Here is a 17,617-nt window from a genome sequence, read left to right as displayed (position 1 = left end):
ACCAACAGTCACATTCTAAAGGTTTATCAGTCTTTAATTAAGAGCGTATTGATATTTAAAACTGTCTCTTTTACAATCCAAAACAAAACTAAGAAAGTGATTCTCTTTGAATCACTTTGACAGATTTGTGCTTCTTGGCCCCGCCCCTCAGAGAAGATTTACTTTACAATACCAGAACCATATGATTTACTGTTTCACATAAATCTAAAGTCAGATTTTAAATATATTTTACTCTAACGGTGATCATTTCTCAGAATACTTTTTACTCTTAATTTCTTGGGCCTTTACTTCTACTGGAGTAGTGATATTTTAAAGTAACATTCCTGTGAGGTACGATCAAACAACACTTAAAACATGTTACTAACTCAAGGCCGCTCAGAGCTGTGGAGAGTGGATTCTCACTCCTTCACTCCTTCCTCCCTCCCTCCCTTCCTTCCTTCCTTCCTTCTTCTCCCTCCCATCCTTCTTCTCCCTCCCTTCTCCTTTCTTCTCCCTCCTTCACCTTCTTCCTTCACCTTCCTTCACCTTCCGTCTCCTTCCTCCTCCTTCCTCCTTCAGAATGTTTGCAGCGTGCGGCCGGGCAGCGTGCCCTTCAGGCAGTTGGTGATGTGCTCCATGGCCGTCTGCAGTGGCGCTCGCACAGGCCACACGTGCTCCTCCTCCCACTCCTGTGCAGTGGATTGTGGGTACAAGCGGCTCATTTCTGCTCTCACGCGCTCCACCTTCTGCTGCAGCTCCGTCAGAAACCTGCACAACACCAGACCTGTCATCACCTTGTAACACACAACCTTCCAACCTACATGGAGAAAATGTGTGTCCACAAATAATGTTACATAACTAATATTTCAAACTGGATTTCTGGGTTGGACATGATCATTATTTTGTATCAATTCTTTAAGTATTTGATTTCTGATACTAGACACCCCAGTCTGAATCATTATGATGAATATACTGTACGTCTGCTACAAATACAGGCATTCTAGACTTTTGAAGTATATTAAGAAATGACTTTCTCAGAACTTTGCTGCTGGTTTTTAAAGCCACAGAGTGTAATCATCCACAAACTGTTTCTTCTCAATAATCTGGGCCCAGCCTTGTAGGACAAATACAGATCTAATAAAGTTGAAGTTAGGGGCTCAGACTTGGGCCATCTCCCGCCCTCTGACCCACAGCCAGCACTGGAACAGTATCTGATACTGTCCCACTCAAGAGGACGGTTCCGCTCAGGGGGAGGACGGTCCCGCTCAGGGGGAGGACGGTCCCGCTCAGGAGGAGGACGGTCCCGCTCAGGAGGAGGACGGTCCCGCTCAGGAGGAGGACTGTCCCAGGGTCAGGACGGTTTCCTCAGGTCAGTAAAGTCAAGAAACATTCTTACGCTGCGGCTTGGTTCTGGATCTGCATCATGATCAGAGGGTTGGCCGTCTTCCTCTGTCTTTGGTACGGACTCAACCAGCCTCTGAGGAACCTGCAGGGACCAAACATGGACAAGGACAATGAGGGACGGGACGAGACAAGATGAAATTCTGACATAATTTATCATAAACTACTTGTTCTATCCAGTTCACAATCTTTTATTTCTTTGAGTTTGACTTTTTGGGCTGTAACTTTACCACTGCCTTTTGGATCAGTGTAAACCCTTTAAGTCCAAAGGTAGAGGGTAACAAAGTACACAAGTAAAAGCATTGTTTTAAGTATCATTTTTATGTGTCTTACGTAAAAGTGACATAAGAACAAAAGCATGTTTTTAACTGCACTTTTCTCTTTGTTTAGTGCAGTTCTTTCCTGTTGGGTTAGTTTGTGCTCTACAAAGACTAAAAACATCTCTTTAAGTACGAGGCAACATGAAGAAATGTACTGTATCTATGAAGAAGACAATTAGAGGACAAAACAAGCATAAAAATAACTTACATGTTGTGCTCAAAATATCGCACTTCTTCAGAATTGAGAAATGAATTTAGGTCGACAATAATCTCGGCCAGGAATCTCCCTGGAAACAGGGCGGAGTCTTTTGAAATTCTGTAATGCAAAAATAATAATCAGGCATAATAACAGTGCCATGGGAACGATTCCTTTAGCTTCAATGACCTTTCCATGGCCTCGACCTCCACCGAGGACACGCCCAGTTTTGAGGAAATCGTGCTTCGAGTTTCAGCATCAAACTGTCCGTCCAAGAGAGTTTGGAGACAAGACGCTAAAGACGGCAACGAGACGGGCAGCAGCTCACACAGCACGGACAAGTGGTCATACCTGAAAGTACACGGGACATGAGGTACACGGGACATGAGGGACATGAGGTACAAGGGACATGAGGGACATGAGGTACACGGGACATGAGGGACACGGGACATCAGGCGCACGGGACATCAGGCGCACGGGACATGGGGTACACGGGACATGAGGCACACGGGACATCAGGCGCACGGGACATCAGGCGCACGGGACATCAGGCGCACGGGACATGGGGTACACGGGACATGGGGCACACGGGACATGAGGCACACGGGACATCGGGCACATGGGGTACACGGGACATGGGGTACACGGGACATGAGGTACACAGGACATCGGGTACACGGGACATCGGGCACATGGGGTACACGGGACATGGGGTACACGGGACATCGGGCACATGGGGTACACGGGACATGGGGTACACGGGACATGAGGTACACAGGACATCAGGCACACAGGACATGAGGTACACAGGACATGAGGTACACGGGACATGAGGTACACGGGACATGAGGTACACGGGACATGAGGTACACGGGACATGAGGTACACAGGACATGAGGTACACGGGACATGAGGTACACGGGACATGAGGTACACGGGACATCTACACAGGACATGAATTTGAAACTGTAGTTCACTTCTGCATGTTTGTCTGACATACATTGTTTTTATCTCCATCATGTCAAGATTTCATAAATCATAAAATATTTATGTGTAAAAAAGACGGAACAGAAGACAGTCTGTACCTCTGCCAGCCGGTCAGTGCGATGCCCTTCAGGTGCACGGCAGGAGACACCGACCCTGCCACCGTGAGCCAGCGCAGCGTGTTGTCCACATGTCTCTGAGACGAGGGGACGCACGTGTGGACGCAGGTGGAGCCTTTGAAAGAACTGGCCGCCCACACGTCCACCAGCCCCGCCCCGCTGTACTTCTCCAGCAGAGACACTGTTCACGCCACAGCAGAAGAAGAAGGGTTTATATGTGGTAGTCAGAAGAAGTCAGAAGTAGTTCAGAAGTCAGAAGAAGTAGTTCAGAAGTAGTCAGAAGTAGTTAGAAGTAGTTCTGAAGTAGTCAGAAGTAGTTCTGAAGTAGTTCAGAAGTCAGAAGTAGTCAGAAGTAGTTCAGAAGTAGTTCAGAAGTAGTCAGAAGTAGTCAGAAGTAGTTCAGAAGTAGTCAGAAGTAGTTAGAAGTAGTTCTGAAGTAGTCAGAAGTAGTTCTGAAGTAGTTCAGAAGTAGTCAGAAGTAGTCAGAAGTAGTCAGAAGTAGTCAGAAGTAGTCAGTACCTGTTTTGTTCACATCTAAATCTGGATTGTAGTCCCACAACATCGGCTGGACTAGTCCGACTAGACCGCTGTCTGAAAGAGAGAAAGCAACGAAATCAAAGAATCATCAGATTTTTGGAAGTATAAAATTGTTAAAATGAAATGTAAAGCGCAAAATAATCTAGTTTCTTTCTGATCGTGGTCCTTCAGCTCAGATTCTGTGGTTTGCAGGTCATTTAAGTAATATTAAAAGGTTCAGAAATAAGTGCAATAATCAAGAGTGCAGGAGAACATAGGAACTTCTCACACAATATGTTTTCGTTCTGATTGTTCACAATGTGCAGCGTTTGTCAGGGAAAAGTCCACACAAGTGGAAGAAAATGCTAAAGATTGAAATTGTTATATGAAAATGCAGCAATAATCTGATGTGGTTATTCTCGTTATCTAATTCTCACAGTAAATATGTTGTCCACAAGATTAAGGTTTTGAAGATCTGATCAATTTACTTTTGAGGAGAGTTGATAAAGAATCAAAACTTTTATAGATAATTTTATAGTCACATGCGAGATAGAAATATACTTACATATACTTTTACTTATAGGACAGGGGGTATTGAAGGTGCACTGCGTAACCTTTCTTTATGGGATGAAGGGGAGACACATGTAAATGTTTGAACAAAATGTGTTTTATCAGCTAATGTTTTCTTTAAAAATAAGGCATTTCACGTGTACAAATGGCCAAAAATGCATATATTTGGGATTTGTACTATTTACATATTTGGGTAAATAGTACAAATCTATGGATGAAGCAGAGTTTTGTTTGCATGTGTAGAGAACAAACTGAATCTTAAACGTATCCACCTCCACTCACAGTAAGAAGGTACAGTATTTTTCATCAAAGGAAAATGCCTGTAATTAAATAAAGGCTGAATAAATATAAAGTGAATAGTACACAAAATGTATACATATATTTAATGCCACAGTGTGCAACATTCTCAACAGCAATATCATCTCAATGGAAAGTTACATAGTGCATCTTTAACAATAAATGATAGAAAATGGCAGAAACAAACCCCTGAGTGTGTCCTGGCTCATGTCCCTCATCATATCGTCCCACATGAGGACGGTGAGGTGCGGCCATGTCGTCTTCACGGCCCGGGCCACCGCGGTCACATGACTGAGAAAGAGCTGCTCCACGCTGCGCCCCGGTGACCCCAGCAGCCACCTCCGAGACTCCTCCCCCTCACCCAGCAAGTACACCTGCAACACAACGCGAGGGGGCCGCTTGAGAGAACAGACCAAACACTACAACGACTTCTCAACCCGAGCCTCTGGGAGCTTCTCTTTCTTGTCCTCTGCTCGCACTCGCGCGCTGGTCCGTACCTCGTCCGCTCCGATGTGCAGCGTGGTGAGCTCTGGGTGGCGCTCTACGACCTGTGTGAGCATGTGCATGACCAGCTGCAGGGGCCGGTCCCCGTGAGGACTCAAGGTGCCCAGGCAGTGCTCCACTTCTCTCATGTCACGCAGAGAATCGTGCTTCAGAACAAACTAGAACACACAAGCACAAAACTTAGAACACACAAGCACAAGACACAGCTTTAACTAATGATTGTATTTTAGCTGTCGACAAGTGGGTGATCGGTATTTTTGGATTAGTAAACAAACCCTCTACAATCATCATCATCAGAATGTTCAAAAGGCAAAATGAAGTAAACCATAAGAGATTTTCCTGTTCAAATTGAAAGCAATTCCTTTTTAGGGTAGAAATGCCAGTAATCATGACACAACTTCCTCAAAATGTATTTGAACTTAAGTATAATTTGTGTTAAAATGTGTCATAAATCTATTGATCAAATGCAAAATGATTGTGGGGTCATAATACCACTTTCTTGTGGTACGTGTCCGTCATAATCTCATTGTAAGTAAACAAATGTAAATGTAAAATAGAACAGTAAACGTGTTAAACCAGGCTTCGCTGTCACACATGTGTCTGAGCGCTTTTCCCTTCATATATTGAGATTCTGAGGTTGATCCCATCACACTATGTTCCACTTTTGCCTCAATTCTGGAATTTAGAATGGTTTTGTGAACAAACTTTTAAAGGGTCTCTTGTTTGTTTATTCTAAACTTTTCGATAAACCGCCCATTTCTAAAGGCTCTAAATGCTCACCTCCATGTGGCCAAAGGTCTGGATGAGTGGGACGATCTCCAGACCTTTAGCTTTGGCCGCCTCCTGGATGGACACCACCTCCTCTGGACTGTCAGGAAAACACAGAAGAAGATATGAAGTTTTGTGTTGTTTTTGCAAATCAAACCCAGAAAGAACGTGAAGTTATTTGTTGTGAGGGGAAAGCCGGCAGCAGGAGATCTCACCTGTAAGCAGAGTGTGTGGAGGCCTGCAGCAGGAGATCTCACCTGTAAGCAGAGTGTGTGGAGGCCTGCAGCAGAAGATCTCACCTGTAAGCAGAGTGTGTGGAGGCCTGCAGCAGGAGATCTCACCTGTAAGCAGAGTGTGTGGAGGCCTGCAGGAGATCTCACCTGTAAGCAGAGTGTGTGGAGGCCTGCAGCAGGAGATCTCACCTGTAAGCAGAGTGTGTGGAGGCCTGCTGCAGGAGATCTCACCTGTAAGCAGAGTGTGTGGAGGCCTGGAGCAGAAGATCTCACCTGTAAGCAGAGTGTGTGGAGGCCTGCAGCACCTTCAGCTCTCCCTCATAAGGAAACATGTCTTCATACTCCAGCAGCAGCCCGTCTGCTCCCAGCTCTGCAAACACCTCCATCAACTAAACACAAAAATACAGTTTAAACGTGACAGTAGCTCAGTTGGTGCAGTGTTCATCTTCTGATCCAAAATGTCAGCTGTTCGAATCCCGCTCTCTACATAAAAACATAACAGGAAGCACAGTCAGATCTACTGCTCCCTCAGGTAAATACTGCCTTTGAATGTCTTGAAGCAATATATAAACGCAGATGTGGGTAGTATTTAGTAACTTTTGAAGAAATTGTACTTTTTGGAGTAATTTTCAGACACCGTACTGTACTTTTACTCCTACTTGAGCTATATATTGTAAAAGGTTTGGTTTGTGTTTCTTGCTTCGCTCCTTCAGATATCATTTAGTTTGTATCATTTGTTCCCATCCTTATAAATCACTACATCCAGACAGTTACTCTTGAGTAGTAATGTCCCCTGTGACTTTACTCTTACCCCGAGTTAGTTCCTGGACCACTACTTTGTACTACCTCTGTATAGTGTGATCATTTCCTCATTTAAGTGCAAAGAGCAAAGAGCTTGACAAAATATTGGTAGCTTTTCCCTTTCTTGTAACTGTGTAGATGCCTTATGGTCAACCAGTACATTTAGAAGCTTTCACACGTTTGCTGATCATGACAACGTTACCATTTTACATGTGCAATGCATAAAAAAGCATAACTAGCCCACTCCAAACTGTGACTGGCGTGTTACCTTGAGAAGATAGTCCATTTTCGGGGGCGCACCTTTCAGATCGAGGTGGACCAGTTTCTGTCCCGCGGGCCACGCAGGAGACATTCTGCAGGACAACGCGTGTCTTTTCAACTAGATTTACCCGAGAGGAAAAGCACCAATAGCTAAGAGTGTTTTGACAGCTCTTATGACTCTTTACTTCTTCTTGACGTTAGTGCCACGCCATAAAAAACACTAAAATAACTCTTCTTCTTCTTCTTGGTTTCACTAAAATAAGTCCAACTGCATCTGCCCTGTTGTTTACACGCACTTCTGGTTGAACTCGCAGACGCTGACCAATCACAGCGCCACTTTCCCTTCGGCTCCGCCAATCAGGAGCGCGGACACGGGTCGACCAGGAAGTGGAGGCTCGCGGCTCGCAGGTGGCGTTGTCGGAGGCTTTGAATGATGTGAAGGAAAACGCAGACAACTTTTGAACGTATGGCGTGTTTTTGAGACACTTTGTGACAGATTTTTGCAGCCACGATGGCGCAGGTGCGGATGAGGACCGCGAAAGGCGCGAACGCGAGTGAAATCGAGAAGAAAATCAAGCGGTGAGTGTCTTTTGTGACGCGGTGCTACGGTCTTTGTTGCTCGTGGTCGTGTCAACGTGGCAGAATAAGTCCTGTTTTCATCGAACAAAATGTCATGTCATGTTCTTAAAATGTGAGCTCTGCTATATTTGTGAACACTTACAGACCCTTTCAAACATGTTCCTACTGTGCTAGCTGCATCTCCACAGACCTGACTCGTACTTGGCCTGGGGGAGGAGCCTCTGCTGCTTGTTTACGTGCTACTTCCTTTAGCTCTTATATTACACTTAAAACCATCTCCTAAGCAAGTTTGGTTTGAACTTTCTATTTCCATTGAATCCTGCAGGAGATGTGCCCCCTTCAGGACGTCTTTGTAGGAGTATATCTGTGTAGGAGTATATTATATCTGTGTAGGAGTATATTATATTTGTGTAGGAGTATATTTGTGTTGGAGTATATTATATTTGTGTAGGAGTATATTTGTGTTGGAGTATATTATATTTGTGTACGAGTATATTTGTGTAGGACTATATTTGTGTTGGAGTATATTATATTTGTGTAGGAGTATATTTGTGTAGGAGTATATTTGTGTAGGAGTATATTTGTGTAGGAGTATTTGTGTAGGAGTATTTGTGTAGGAGTATTTGTGTAGGAGTATATCTGTGTTGGAGTATATTATATTTGTGTAGGAGTATATCTGTGTAGGAGTATATCTGTGTAGGAGTATATCTGTGTTGGAGTATATTATATTTGTGTAGGAGTATATTTGTGTAGGAGTATATTTGTGTTGGAGTATATTATATTTGTGTTGGAGTATATTATATTTGTGTAGGAGTATATTTGTGTAGGACTATATTTGTGTTGGAGTATATTATATTTGTGTAGGAGTATATTTGTGTAGGAGTATATTTGTGTAGGAGTATTTGTGTAGGAGTATTTGTGTAGGAGTATATCTGTGTTGGAGTATATTATATTTGTGTAGGAGTATATCTGTGTAGGAGTATATCTGTGTAGGAGTATATCTGTGTAGGAGTATATTTGTGTAGGAGTATATTTGTGTAGGAGTATATTTGTGTAGGAGTATATCTGTGTAGGAGTATATCTGTGTAGGAGTATATTATATTTGTGTAGGAGTATATCTGTGTAGGAGTATATCTGTGTAGGAGTATATCTGTGTAGGAGTATATCTGTGTAGGAGTATATCTGTGTAGGAGTATATTTGTGTAGGAGTATATTTGTGTAGGAGTATATTTGTGTAGGAGTATATCTGTGTAGGAGTATATCTGTGTAGGAGTATATTATATTTGTGTAGGAGTATATCTGTGTAGGAGTATATCTGTGTAGGAGTATATCTGTGTAGGAGTATATCTGTGTAGGAGTATATCTGTGTAGGAGTATATCTGTGTTGGAGTATATCTGTGTAGGAGTATATTATATTTGTGTAGGAGTATATCTGTGTAGGAGTATATTTGTGTAGGAGTATATTTGTGTAGGAGTATATTATATTTGTGTAGGAGTATATCTGTGTAGGAGTATATTATATTTGTGTAGGAGTATATCTGTGTTGGAGTATATCTGTGTTGGAGTATATCTGTGTAGGAGTATATCTGTGTAGGAGTATATCTGTGTAGGAGTATATCTGTGTAGGAGTATATCTGTGTTGGAGTATATCTGTGTAGGAGTATATCTGTGTAGGAGTATATCTGTGTAGGAGTATATCTGTGTAGGAGTATATCTGTGTAGGAGTATATCTGTGTAGGAGTATATCTGTGTAGGAGTATATCTGTGTTGGAGTATATCTGTGTAGGAGTATATCTGTGTTGGAGTATATCTGTGTTGGAGTATATTATATTTGTGTGTTGGAGTATATTTGTGTTGGAGTATATTATATTTGTGGAGGAGTATATTATATTTGTGTTGGAGTATATTATATTTGTGGAGGAGTATATTATATTTGTGTTGGAGTATATTATATTTGTGTTGGAGTATATTATATTTGTGTTGGAGTATATCTGCAGTCTAAACAGTACTTGTAAATGTTTCTTATGTCTTTTTGAAGTAATTCTTGCATAGTCCAGATAACGATCATTCCTTTACTCAATTATTTGACCCTCATTTCAATAATCAAATTGTTGCACTATTGATGAAGACAAAATCCTGTTTTTAGGTCTCACTGGACAAATACTGGACAAATACTGGACAAATACTCACAGAAATGTTGAGCCAACTATAGTTTTTCATTTTATCTACATATGTATTACAGACTTTAACACAAATTATACTTTTTCATTCTTAATTATTGCTTGTATTTTGTTATAAAGGCCTAAAATATATAGTACAGTGTCAGTCATTGTTTTATGTCCGCCTCATTTGGATATTTTTTAGTTTATAATGAAAATGCTGCAAAAAGAGTTTATGGTAACTAAAAATTAAAATAAGTCGTGCGTAAAATTAGCATTTGCAAAATGTCATTGTTTATTGGACAGGACGGTATCAGAAATGGAGATGAGAGCGGGACGGACATTCAGCAGATAGTCGGAGTCCGGCTTAAATTTACTTTATTATATATCTGATATTTCAACTTGAACGTGCACATTTAAACACGTGGTGACACTCGGCTGTGGGATTCACGTCACATCCTTTGAACGTCGTTGGAATTAAAAATCTTTCTTTTCTGATTACGACACAACTTAAAGGAATAATGGAGGATTTTTCGCCGATTTGAGAACTCAAAGTGGAAGTGTGCAACAGCCTCACGACCACACGTGCGTTTGTTCATTAGGGCATCATCTCTCGTCTCCGTAGATTTCCGTCTTTTCTGAGCTCGAACTGTCTTTCTCCGTCTTCATTTTGTCCTGTCACTGAGGGAACTATATTACAATAGATCCTAGGTGCATCCTATGATTGACATGTGAGTGAACTCCTCGGCTGTCCACGCCACGAGGAAATAAGACTCCGATTTGGCGCCAAAAAATCCTCCTTTATTCCTTTAACATAAAACATAAAAAATGCTTGTACGTAGCTGCATTTTGATCATTGTTATCTAGACTTTACACGCTCGAAAAAACCTTTTTTATTACAAACATGGCAACATTATTCAATAAAACAAGAATAAACCATTTCTGATTTCATAATATACTTTATACTCTGTTTAGAAGCCTTCAGCTGCCTTTTATTTGGAAGATGAAGTATTCCAGAAGTCCCAATGTAGAATAGAAATGATTGTTTGACTGAATTGCGGGCAGTTGTCGGCTAAAGTACTGGTTTGTTTGAGCTCTACAGGATGTAATGACCTGCTCTCACTCTCTGCACACAGAGGTAACGCCCTGAGGCAGAGCTCTCCATGGCACAGCTCCAGAGTGCTCCTGGTCCTGCTGCTGGTGACCACGTGTGTGTGCGGCGCCTCCATGTGGCTGTACCTGTCCTCTGCAGACGGGGACGTCACGGAGACGCTGGTGAGACAGGCCGAGCTGGTGTCCCCTCAGCCCAGAGTCTACGCCGTGCCCTGCTCCGAGGACTACGAGCAGCACAAGCGCTTCCCAGGTCAGACGCTCGGGCCCCGGGACGATCTGAGTCTGGTCCACACACAAAACAGTCTTTAAAGTCTTTCCTCAACAGTTCTAGAATGATCTTGATCAGAACCACATATTCAACTGTAGCACGGCCGAGACATTGTTTTGACACGTGCAACATGGGTTCTCAAATGTGGCCTGAAATGTGATGGTTTTGCCCACAAACGTCCCTCAGGGCGGTCAGCGCCGATATCAGGGCTAACCCTAACCCTAACTCTAACCCTTTAACCCTAACCCTAACCCTTTAACCCCCCTCTAACCCTAACCCTTCTAACCCTAACCCTCTAACCCTTCTAACCCTAACCCTTTAACCCTTTAACCCTAACTCTAACCCTAACCCTTCTAACCCTAACCCCCCTCTAACCCTAACCCTTCTAACCCTAACCCTCTAACCCTTCTAACCCTTTAACCCTAAAACCCTAACTCTAACCCTAACCCTTCTAACCCTAACCCCTTTAACCCTAACTCTAACCCTAACCCTTCTAACCCTAACCCTTCTAACCCTAACCCTTCTAACCCTAACCCTCTAACCCTTCTAACCCTTTAACCCTAACTCTAACCCTAACCCTTCTAACCCTAACCCCTTTAACCCTAACTCTAACCCTAACCCTTCTAACCCTAACCCTTCTAACCCTAACCCCTTTAACCCTAACCCCCCTCTAACCCTAACCCTTCTAACCCTAACCCTCTAACCCTTCTAACCCTTTAACCCTAACTCTAACCCTTCTAACCCTAACCCCTTTAACCCTAACTCTAACCCTAACCCTTCTAACCCTAACCCCTTTAACCCTAACTCGAACCCTAACCCTTCTAACCCTAACCCTTCTAACCCTAACCCTTCTAACCCTAACCCTTCTAACCCTAACCCTTCTAACCCTAACCCCTTTAACCCTAACCCTAACTCTAACCCTAACCCTTCTAACCCTAACCCTAACTCTAACCCTAACCCTTCTAACCCTAACCCTAACTCTAACCCTTCTAACCCTAACCCTAACTCTAACCCTTCTAACCCTAACCCTAACTCTAACCCTTCTAACCCTAACCCTAACTCTAACCCTTCTAACCCTAACCCTATCAGGGCAGATTCGACACGACTTTTAACTGGCAGACCGTCATCAAAGTCAGCATTAGAAGCTTAAAATCACACAAAACCTTGTTTCATGTTCAGTGCAGCACGATTGCCGCTCACAGGGAGTTTCAGACACTTCCATGTTTCAGCTGTGACATTATGTTTAACCTGTATGCTAATCACCAATGCTAATCATTTATTAGCATTTTCTACATACCTCGCTACAACAAAGCCACATTCGCCTTTTCAAATGCTTTTGGACGATGTCATTTGTGGTATAAATGTCAGAACCACAGCTGACAGTAAAGATTAGATCTGTCCTGACATTTGAGCAGTTTATGCAGAGTTTACATTAGTCTATATTAGTTTATATTAGTTTACATTAGTTTATATTAGTTTACATTAGTTTATATTAGTTTACATTAGTTTATATTAGTTTACATTATCTTACATTAGTTTACATTAGTTTATTTTAGTTTACATTAGTTTACATTAGTTTACATTAGTTCACATTAGTTCACATTAGTTTACATTAGTTCACATTAGTTTACATTAGTTCACATTAGTTTACATTAGTTTACATTAGTTCACATTAGTTTACATTAGTTCACATTAGTTTACATGTCTGGCATGAACTGATTATTTTGTGTTGAAAATTGTCTTTTTTTCACAATTGAGTTTGAAACTTAAGTTTTATGACATAAGTTCGAGAGCATGAGCAGGGCACGGCTCTGAAAGCCTAATGTGAGTGCGCCTTGTACACATGCACACCCTGTAAGGGACTGGGCCGGGCCGGGACTGGGGCCGGGACTGGGGCCGGGACTGGGGCCGGGACTGGGACTGGGGCCGGGACTGGGGCCGGGACTGGGACTGGGGCCGGGACTGGGGCCGGGACTGGGCCGGGACTGGGCCGGGACTGGGGCCGGGACTGGGGCCGGGACTGGGCCGGGACTGGGCCGGGACTGGGCCGGGACTGGGGCCGGGACTGGGCCCGGGACTGGGGCGGGACTGGACCAAGTGTTATTTTTGCACTTGTGTTGTTCATTTTTTGGCCCATTCATGTTTTTTGCGACTCTTAAACTTCACACAGACATTTACACACGTTTAATACACTCCTGATGCAGTGTTCAAATATAATCTGAATATCTTTATCGGGTATAAAGTATGAGTTTATTTTTTTACTCATAATATGCTGTTTACTACTACTTCCTTGTTCACATAGATTGTATAGTCTGCTTCTGTCTCTGATCTGATCCAAACTGCACTCACAGGCTCCTCCTCTGATCCAAACTGCACTCACAGGCTCCCCCTCTGATCCAAACTGCACACACAGGCTCCTCCTCTGATCCAAACTGCACTCACAGGCTCCTCCTCTGATCCAAACTGCACTCACAGGCTCCCCCTCTGATCCAAACTGCACACACAGGCTCCTCCTCTGATCCAAACTGCACTCACAGGCTCCTCCTCTGATCCAAACTGCACTCACAGGCTCCTCCTCTGATCCAAACTGCACTCACAGGCTCCTCCTCTGATCCAAACTGCACTCACAGGCTCCTCCTCTGATCCAAACTGCACTCACAGGCTCCTCCTCTGATCCAAACTGCACTCACAGGCTCCTCCTCTGATCCAAACTGCACTCACAGGCTCCTCCTCTGATCCAAACTGCACTCACAGGCTCCTCCTCTGATCCAAACTGCACTCACAGGCTCCTCCTCTGATCCAAACTGCACTCACAGGCTCCTCCTCTGATCCAAACTGCACTCACAGGCTCCTCCTCTGATCCAAACTGCACTCACAGGCTCCTCCTCTGATCCAAACTGCACTCACAGGCTCCTCCTCTGATCCAAACTGCACTCACAGGCTCCTCCTCTGATCCAAACTGCACTCACAGGCTCCTCCTCTGATCCAAACTGCACTCACAGGCTCCTCCTCTGATCCAAACTGCACTCACAGGCTCCTCCTCTGATCCAAACTGCACTCACAGGCTCCTCCTCTGATCCAAACTGCACTCACAGGCTCCTCCTCTGATCCAAACTGCACTCACAGGCTCCTCCTCTGATCCAAACTGCACTCACAGGCTCCTCTGCTCAGGAGTTCACACAGAAAACACTCTTTACATGATTCACGCCTCCAATCTACAAATAACTCACTCCATAACTTCTCCTTTTTACTGTTGCTGGATAAAAACTATCATTAGAATTTCTTAAACCTTTTGCTTATTCTTTGAATACACACAATACAGACGGACCATCTTCTGTCATGTCCAGTAGAGGGCAGTGTTGGACAGACAAACCAGAGGGACAGTCTTCTTCTTCACTGTGTGACTTTTCTGCTTTGTCTGGAATTACACCAACAAACCAAGTTACAGGTCAGATCTGTGAAGAGAAGCTCCCACTCACAGTAACAATACATGTTTTAGCAATAAAACAAGAGGCAACTGCTGTTGTGCTCCAAAAACATAGACATGATTTTGAAAAGTGAGTTCATTATTAAGATAAAAAGCTGAAAAAAGTGTATTTTATTTAATCATTATAATATTGTTTTACATGGACTGGAGCTGAAACTATAAAACCAAGGAAAGCAAAAACATACTTGAGCTGACATTTATAATTATGCGGGAACATGACAACGATGATGATGATGATTTTTTTTATCAATAATAATAATTCGACTCATTTTATTTTCGACAGCTGTTTCACTTTGTAGAAGTTTTTGAACCATAAGTGAGGAGTGCTATATTCAGAAAAAATGATCTAAAACTCTAAACATGATCCACCTCTAAACATGACTATTGTCAAATTAGAACTTTAACTATTTACAGCTCATTTGGACCCTGCTGTTCTGTAGATTAGATGTGATAGATTTTCTGTTTCTTTTGGGACAAAGCAGCAGTATTTGGGAGTATAAATCCCATAATAACATTTGAATGTCTCTAACAGTGTGACATATGTTCCTCTGACACTAAAACATGTCACGTGTTATTTGAGTGCGTGTTGTCTGTGTTGTGTCTTCACGTTCTTACGGACTCAGTTATTTTATGATTGTGCTTTATTTCGCTTCAGTCAACACCAAATACTGACACAATTCAGATAAGATAAGATATTCAACGCAGTAGATCCAGAGGAAAAGGACAGATAAAAAAACACTCTTAATAGAAGAACTCTTATAAACAAAACAAAAAACTCTTATTAACAAAACTCCTCTCATATCTTAATAGGGAATGGAGGAAAAAATAAAATAAATAAATAAAAAGATAATGATAAAAATAAAATAATAATAAAATAAAATAATAATAAAATAGAGTAAAGCAAAAATAGCTGGCATAAGACTAAATAATACTAATAATAATGGTAAGTAAACATCAGTTATATGCACATGAATAAGACATTAATTGCTTGTGAGTACGACAGTAATTGCACATGAATATGACGGTAATTGCACATGAATATGACAGTAATTGCACATGAATATGACAGTAATTGCACATGAATATGACAGTAATTGCACATGAATATGACAGTAATTGCACATGAATATGACAGTAATTGCACATGAATATGACAGTAATTGCACATGAATATGACAGTAATTGCACATGAATATGACAGTAATTGCACATGAATACGACAGTAATTGCACATGAATACGACAGTAATTGCGCATGAATATGACAGTAATTGCACATGAATACGACAGTAATTGCACATGAATACGACAGTAATTGCACATGAATACGACAGTAATTGCACATGAATATGACGGTATTGCGCATGGTTAAGTCAGTCAAGTATGTCAAGTATTGCACGTGTTCAAGGCTGACTAATACATCAAATGATTTGATTTGAAATGAACAAGTTGTTTACTCTTCTGTATTTTCCCCAAAGTCACGGTGATAGGCTCCAGCCACCCGCGACCCCTGACCTCTAACAGGAACAAGTGCTAGCAGACGAGTGAATGAATGTACTTTCTCATCACTCATATTTGACCCGAGCAGCAGACAAAGCCCGAGGCTGTTGACTGAAAGGATTTGAAGCTTTCCTCTAAACACGTGCTGAGATTGAGTCTTTACCAGCCTCATGTACGGCGGGAAACACACAGTCAATCATCACACGTCTCCTGAAATAACAGTAAGCACTTCATTTCCTGCCGGAGCCTTGAGAAAACACAAGGAGATACAATTAACTTTTAGGGCGCATTTTTAAGTGTGTTTTCTGCTTTATAGAGTGGGTAGGATTTATTCTGGTGTAATTACGGCGATGGAGATGTGGGCTTTATCCCGGGGCCTTGGGGAATTGGAACAGACTGGCACTAAAACTAAAATGCACATACAAATGAGAGCAGGGGGAGCGCGGCGGGGGCCCCAACACACACAATACAGTTAAGACATGTCACGTGGGGTTTGGACGTGTTGGGAATAATGACCAAGAGTTTCACAAATGATGAAAGGATTGAGATATTCACGGGGACGTTTAATTACATATCTCTTTAAATGACTTTCTAAATGAGGCTTTTCTTCACTGAAATGCCTTTGGTTGTTTCTTTTCTTGTATTTAATAAAAACACTGAAACGTCATTGTGTCCTTGGGCAAGACACTTCACCTTGTTTCCAGTGTCCACGTTTGATGCTGTGATCCAAGTGTGACGTTTGAATCACATGTTTCAAAACCAGAAGCAGCTCGTCGTCGTTTCAGGACAAACTCAAAATACATTATTATTTTATTCTTATTTTTGTAAAATCCTACTTTTCTGAAGTCTGATGTCCTGTGGTGTGGCAGTACAATACAACAACACACATATTCTTGAGGGTGGGACAGTTCCATACTTATTTAACTAACACAGACTAAACAGATTAAGTCAGGGGGGTCCAAACCTTTTTCACCGAGGGCCGCATTTTAAAACTTATACAGAGCAGAGGGCCACAAACAACATGACAATGTCAAATTATTACTATTTAAAGTGAAGTTTTGTATTTGACATAGTTTCGATGAGCCTCCACACCTTTAATAAGACTTGGAACATTCATATTAGGTTGGTACAACATCACAACGCTTGAATGTTTCCAAATTTTACAGTAAAAATACTACTTTTTGTTGTTTGGACCAACAGCAGGAAGCCGGAGGGCCAACAAAAATTAGTCTGAGGGCCGCATTTGGCCCCCGGGCCGTAGTTTGGACATGCCTGGATTAAGTAATTCATTTTCTAATTTTAATTGTACTTTTCTTGTGACTGTGCTGATGTGAAGGATGACGTTACTCCACAGCATTTAAGAGCTCTAATAGAAAGTAAAAGAGTTCCACTGCAGGACAGAGAAACTCACAGACGTGTTTATGAACTGTTATTTTGAGGAAAGGTACAACGTACAGAAGGTGTCATTTATTTCAAATGTACTTTATTTTACAAGTTTCTCCGGTTTCCTCACCAACCTTAAAACACCTTAATGTATGACAGGTTTTTACGAGTTTCTAATTT

General features: G+C 42.2%; 2 protein-coding genes across 3 annotated transcripts in view; one reads left to right on the top strand and one right to left on the bottom strand.

Annotated features, from left to right (window-relative positions):
* Positions 1–522: 522 nt before the first annotated feature.
* Positions 523–7,149, bottom strand: hexd (hexosaminidase d). 2 transcript variants are annotated; one of them, XM_072456533.1, is made up of 11 exons: positions 6,957–7,149; positions 6,161–6,276; positions 5,667–5,754; positions 4,880–5,044; positions 4,570–4,756; positions 3,519–3,590; positions 2,982–3,180; positions 2,086–2,247; positions 1,909–2,016; positions 1,376–1,465; positions 523–747 (listed from the first exon to the last, which is right to left on the bottom strand). In XM_072456533.1, the coding sequence occupies exons 1-11, from the start codon at positions 7,038–7,040 to the stop codon at positions 555–557; spliced, it is 1,464 nt and encodes a 487-aa protein (XP_072312634.1). In that variant the 5' UTR covers positions 7,041–7,149; the 3' UTR covers positions 523–554. The 2 variants fall into 2 exon arrangements, with proteins under 2 accessions (XP_072312634.1, XP_072312635.1); XM_072456534.1 differs by lacking the exons at positions 6,161–6,276; positions 6,957–7,149 and adding an exon at positions 5,870–6,119.
* Positions 7,150–7,313: 164 nt separating this feature from the next.
* Positions 7,314–17,617, top strand: part of ogfod3 (2-oxoglutarate and iron dependent oxygenase domain containing 3) — a 44,073-nt gene continuing 33,769 nt past the window's right edge. The window contains exons 1-2 of the mRNA XM_072456409.1: positions 7,314–7,528; positions 10,824–11,050. Of these exons, the coding sequence (XP_072312510.1) occupies positions 7,461–7,528; positions 10,824–11,050 (295 nt within the window). The 5' untranslated portion in view covers positions 7,314–7,460. The remainder of the gene's footprint in view (positions 7,529–10,823; positions 11,051–17,617) is intronic.

This window comes from Eucyclogobius newberryi, unplaced genomic scaffold, assembly GCF_026437365.1.
Source record: "Eucyclogobius newberryi isolate DKJ021-1_F unplaced genomic scaffold, fEucNew1.0.hap1 SCAF_20, whole genome shotgun sequence".
In the NCBI taxonomy this organism is placed as follows: Eukaryota; Metazoa; Chordata; class Actinopteri; order Gobiiformes; family Gobiidae; genus Eucyclogobius; species Eucyclogobius newberryi.
The sequence above is the reverse complement of the archived record's forward strand: the minus strand, read 5'-3'. Positions and strand labels throughout refer to the sequence as shown.

Bases quoted from the DNA above. Each gene is read 5' to 3' on its own strand.
- hexd (XM_072456533.1), bottom strand. From the start codon at position 7,040: ATGTCTCCTGCGTGGCCCGCGGGACAGAAACTGGTCCACCTCGATCTG. The intron at 2,248-2,981 runs GTACAGACTGTC...GTGTACTTTCAG, and splicing joins GCACTGACCGGCTGGCAGAG to GTATGACCACTTGTCCGTGC. The intron at 1,466-1,908 runs GTAAGTTATTTT...TGGTCCCTGCAG, and splicing joins CGATATTTTGAGCACAACAT to GTTCCTCAGAGGCTGGTTGA.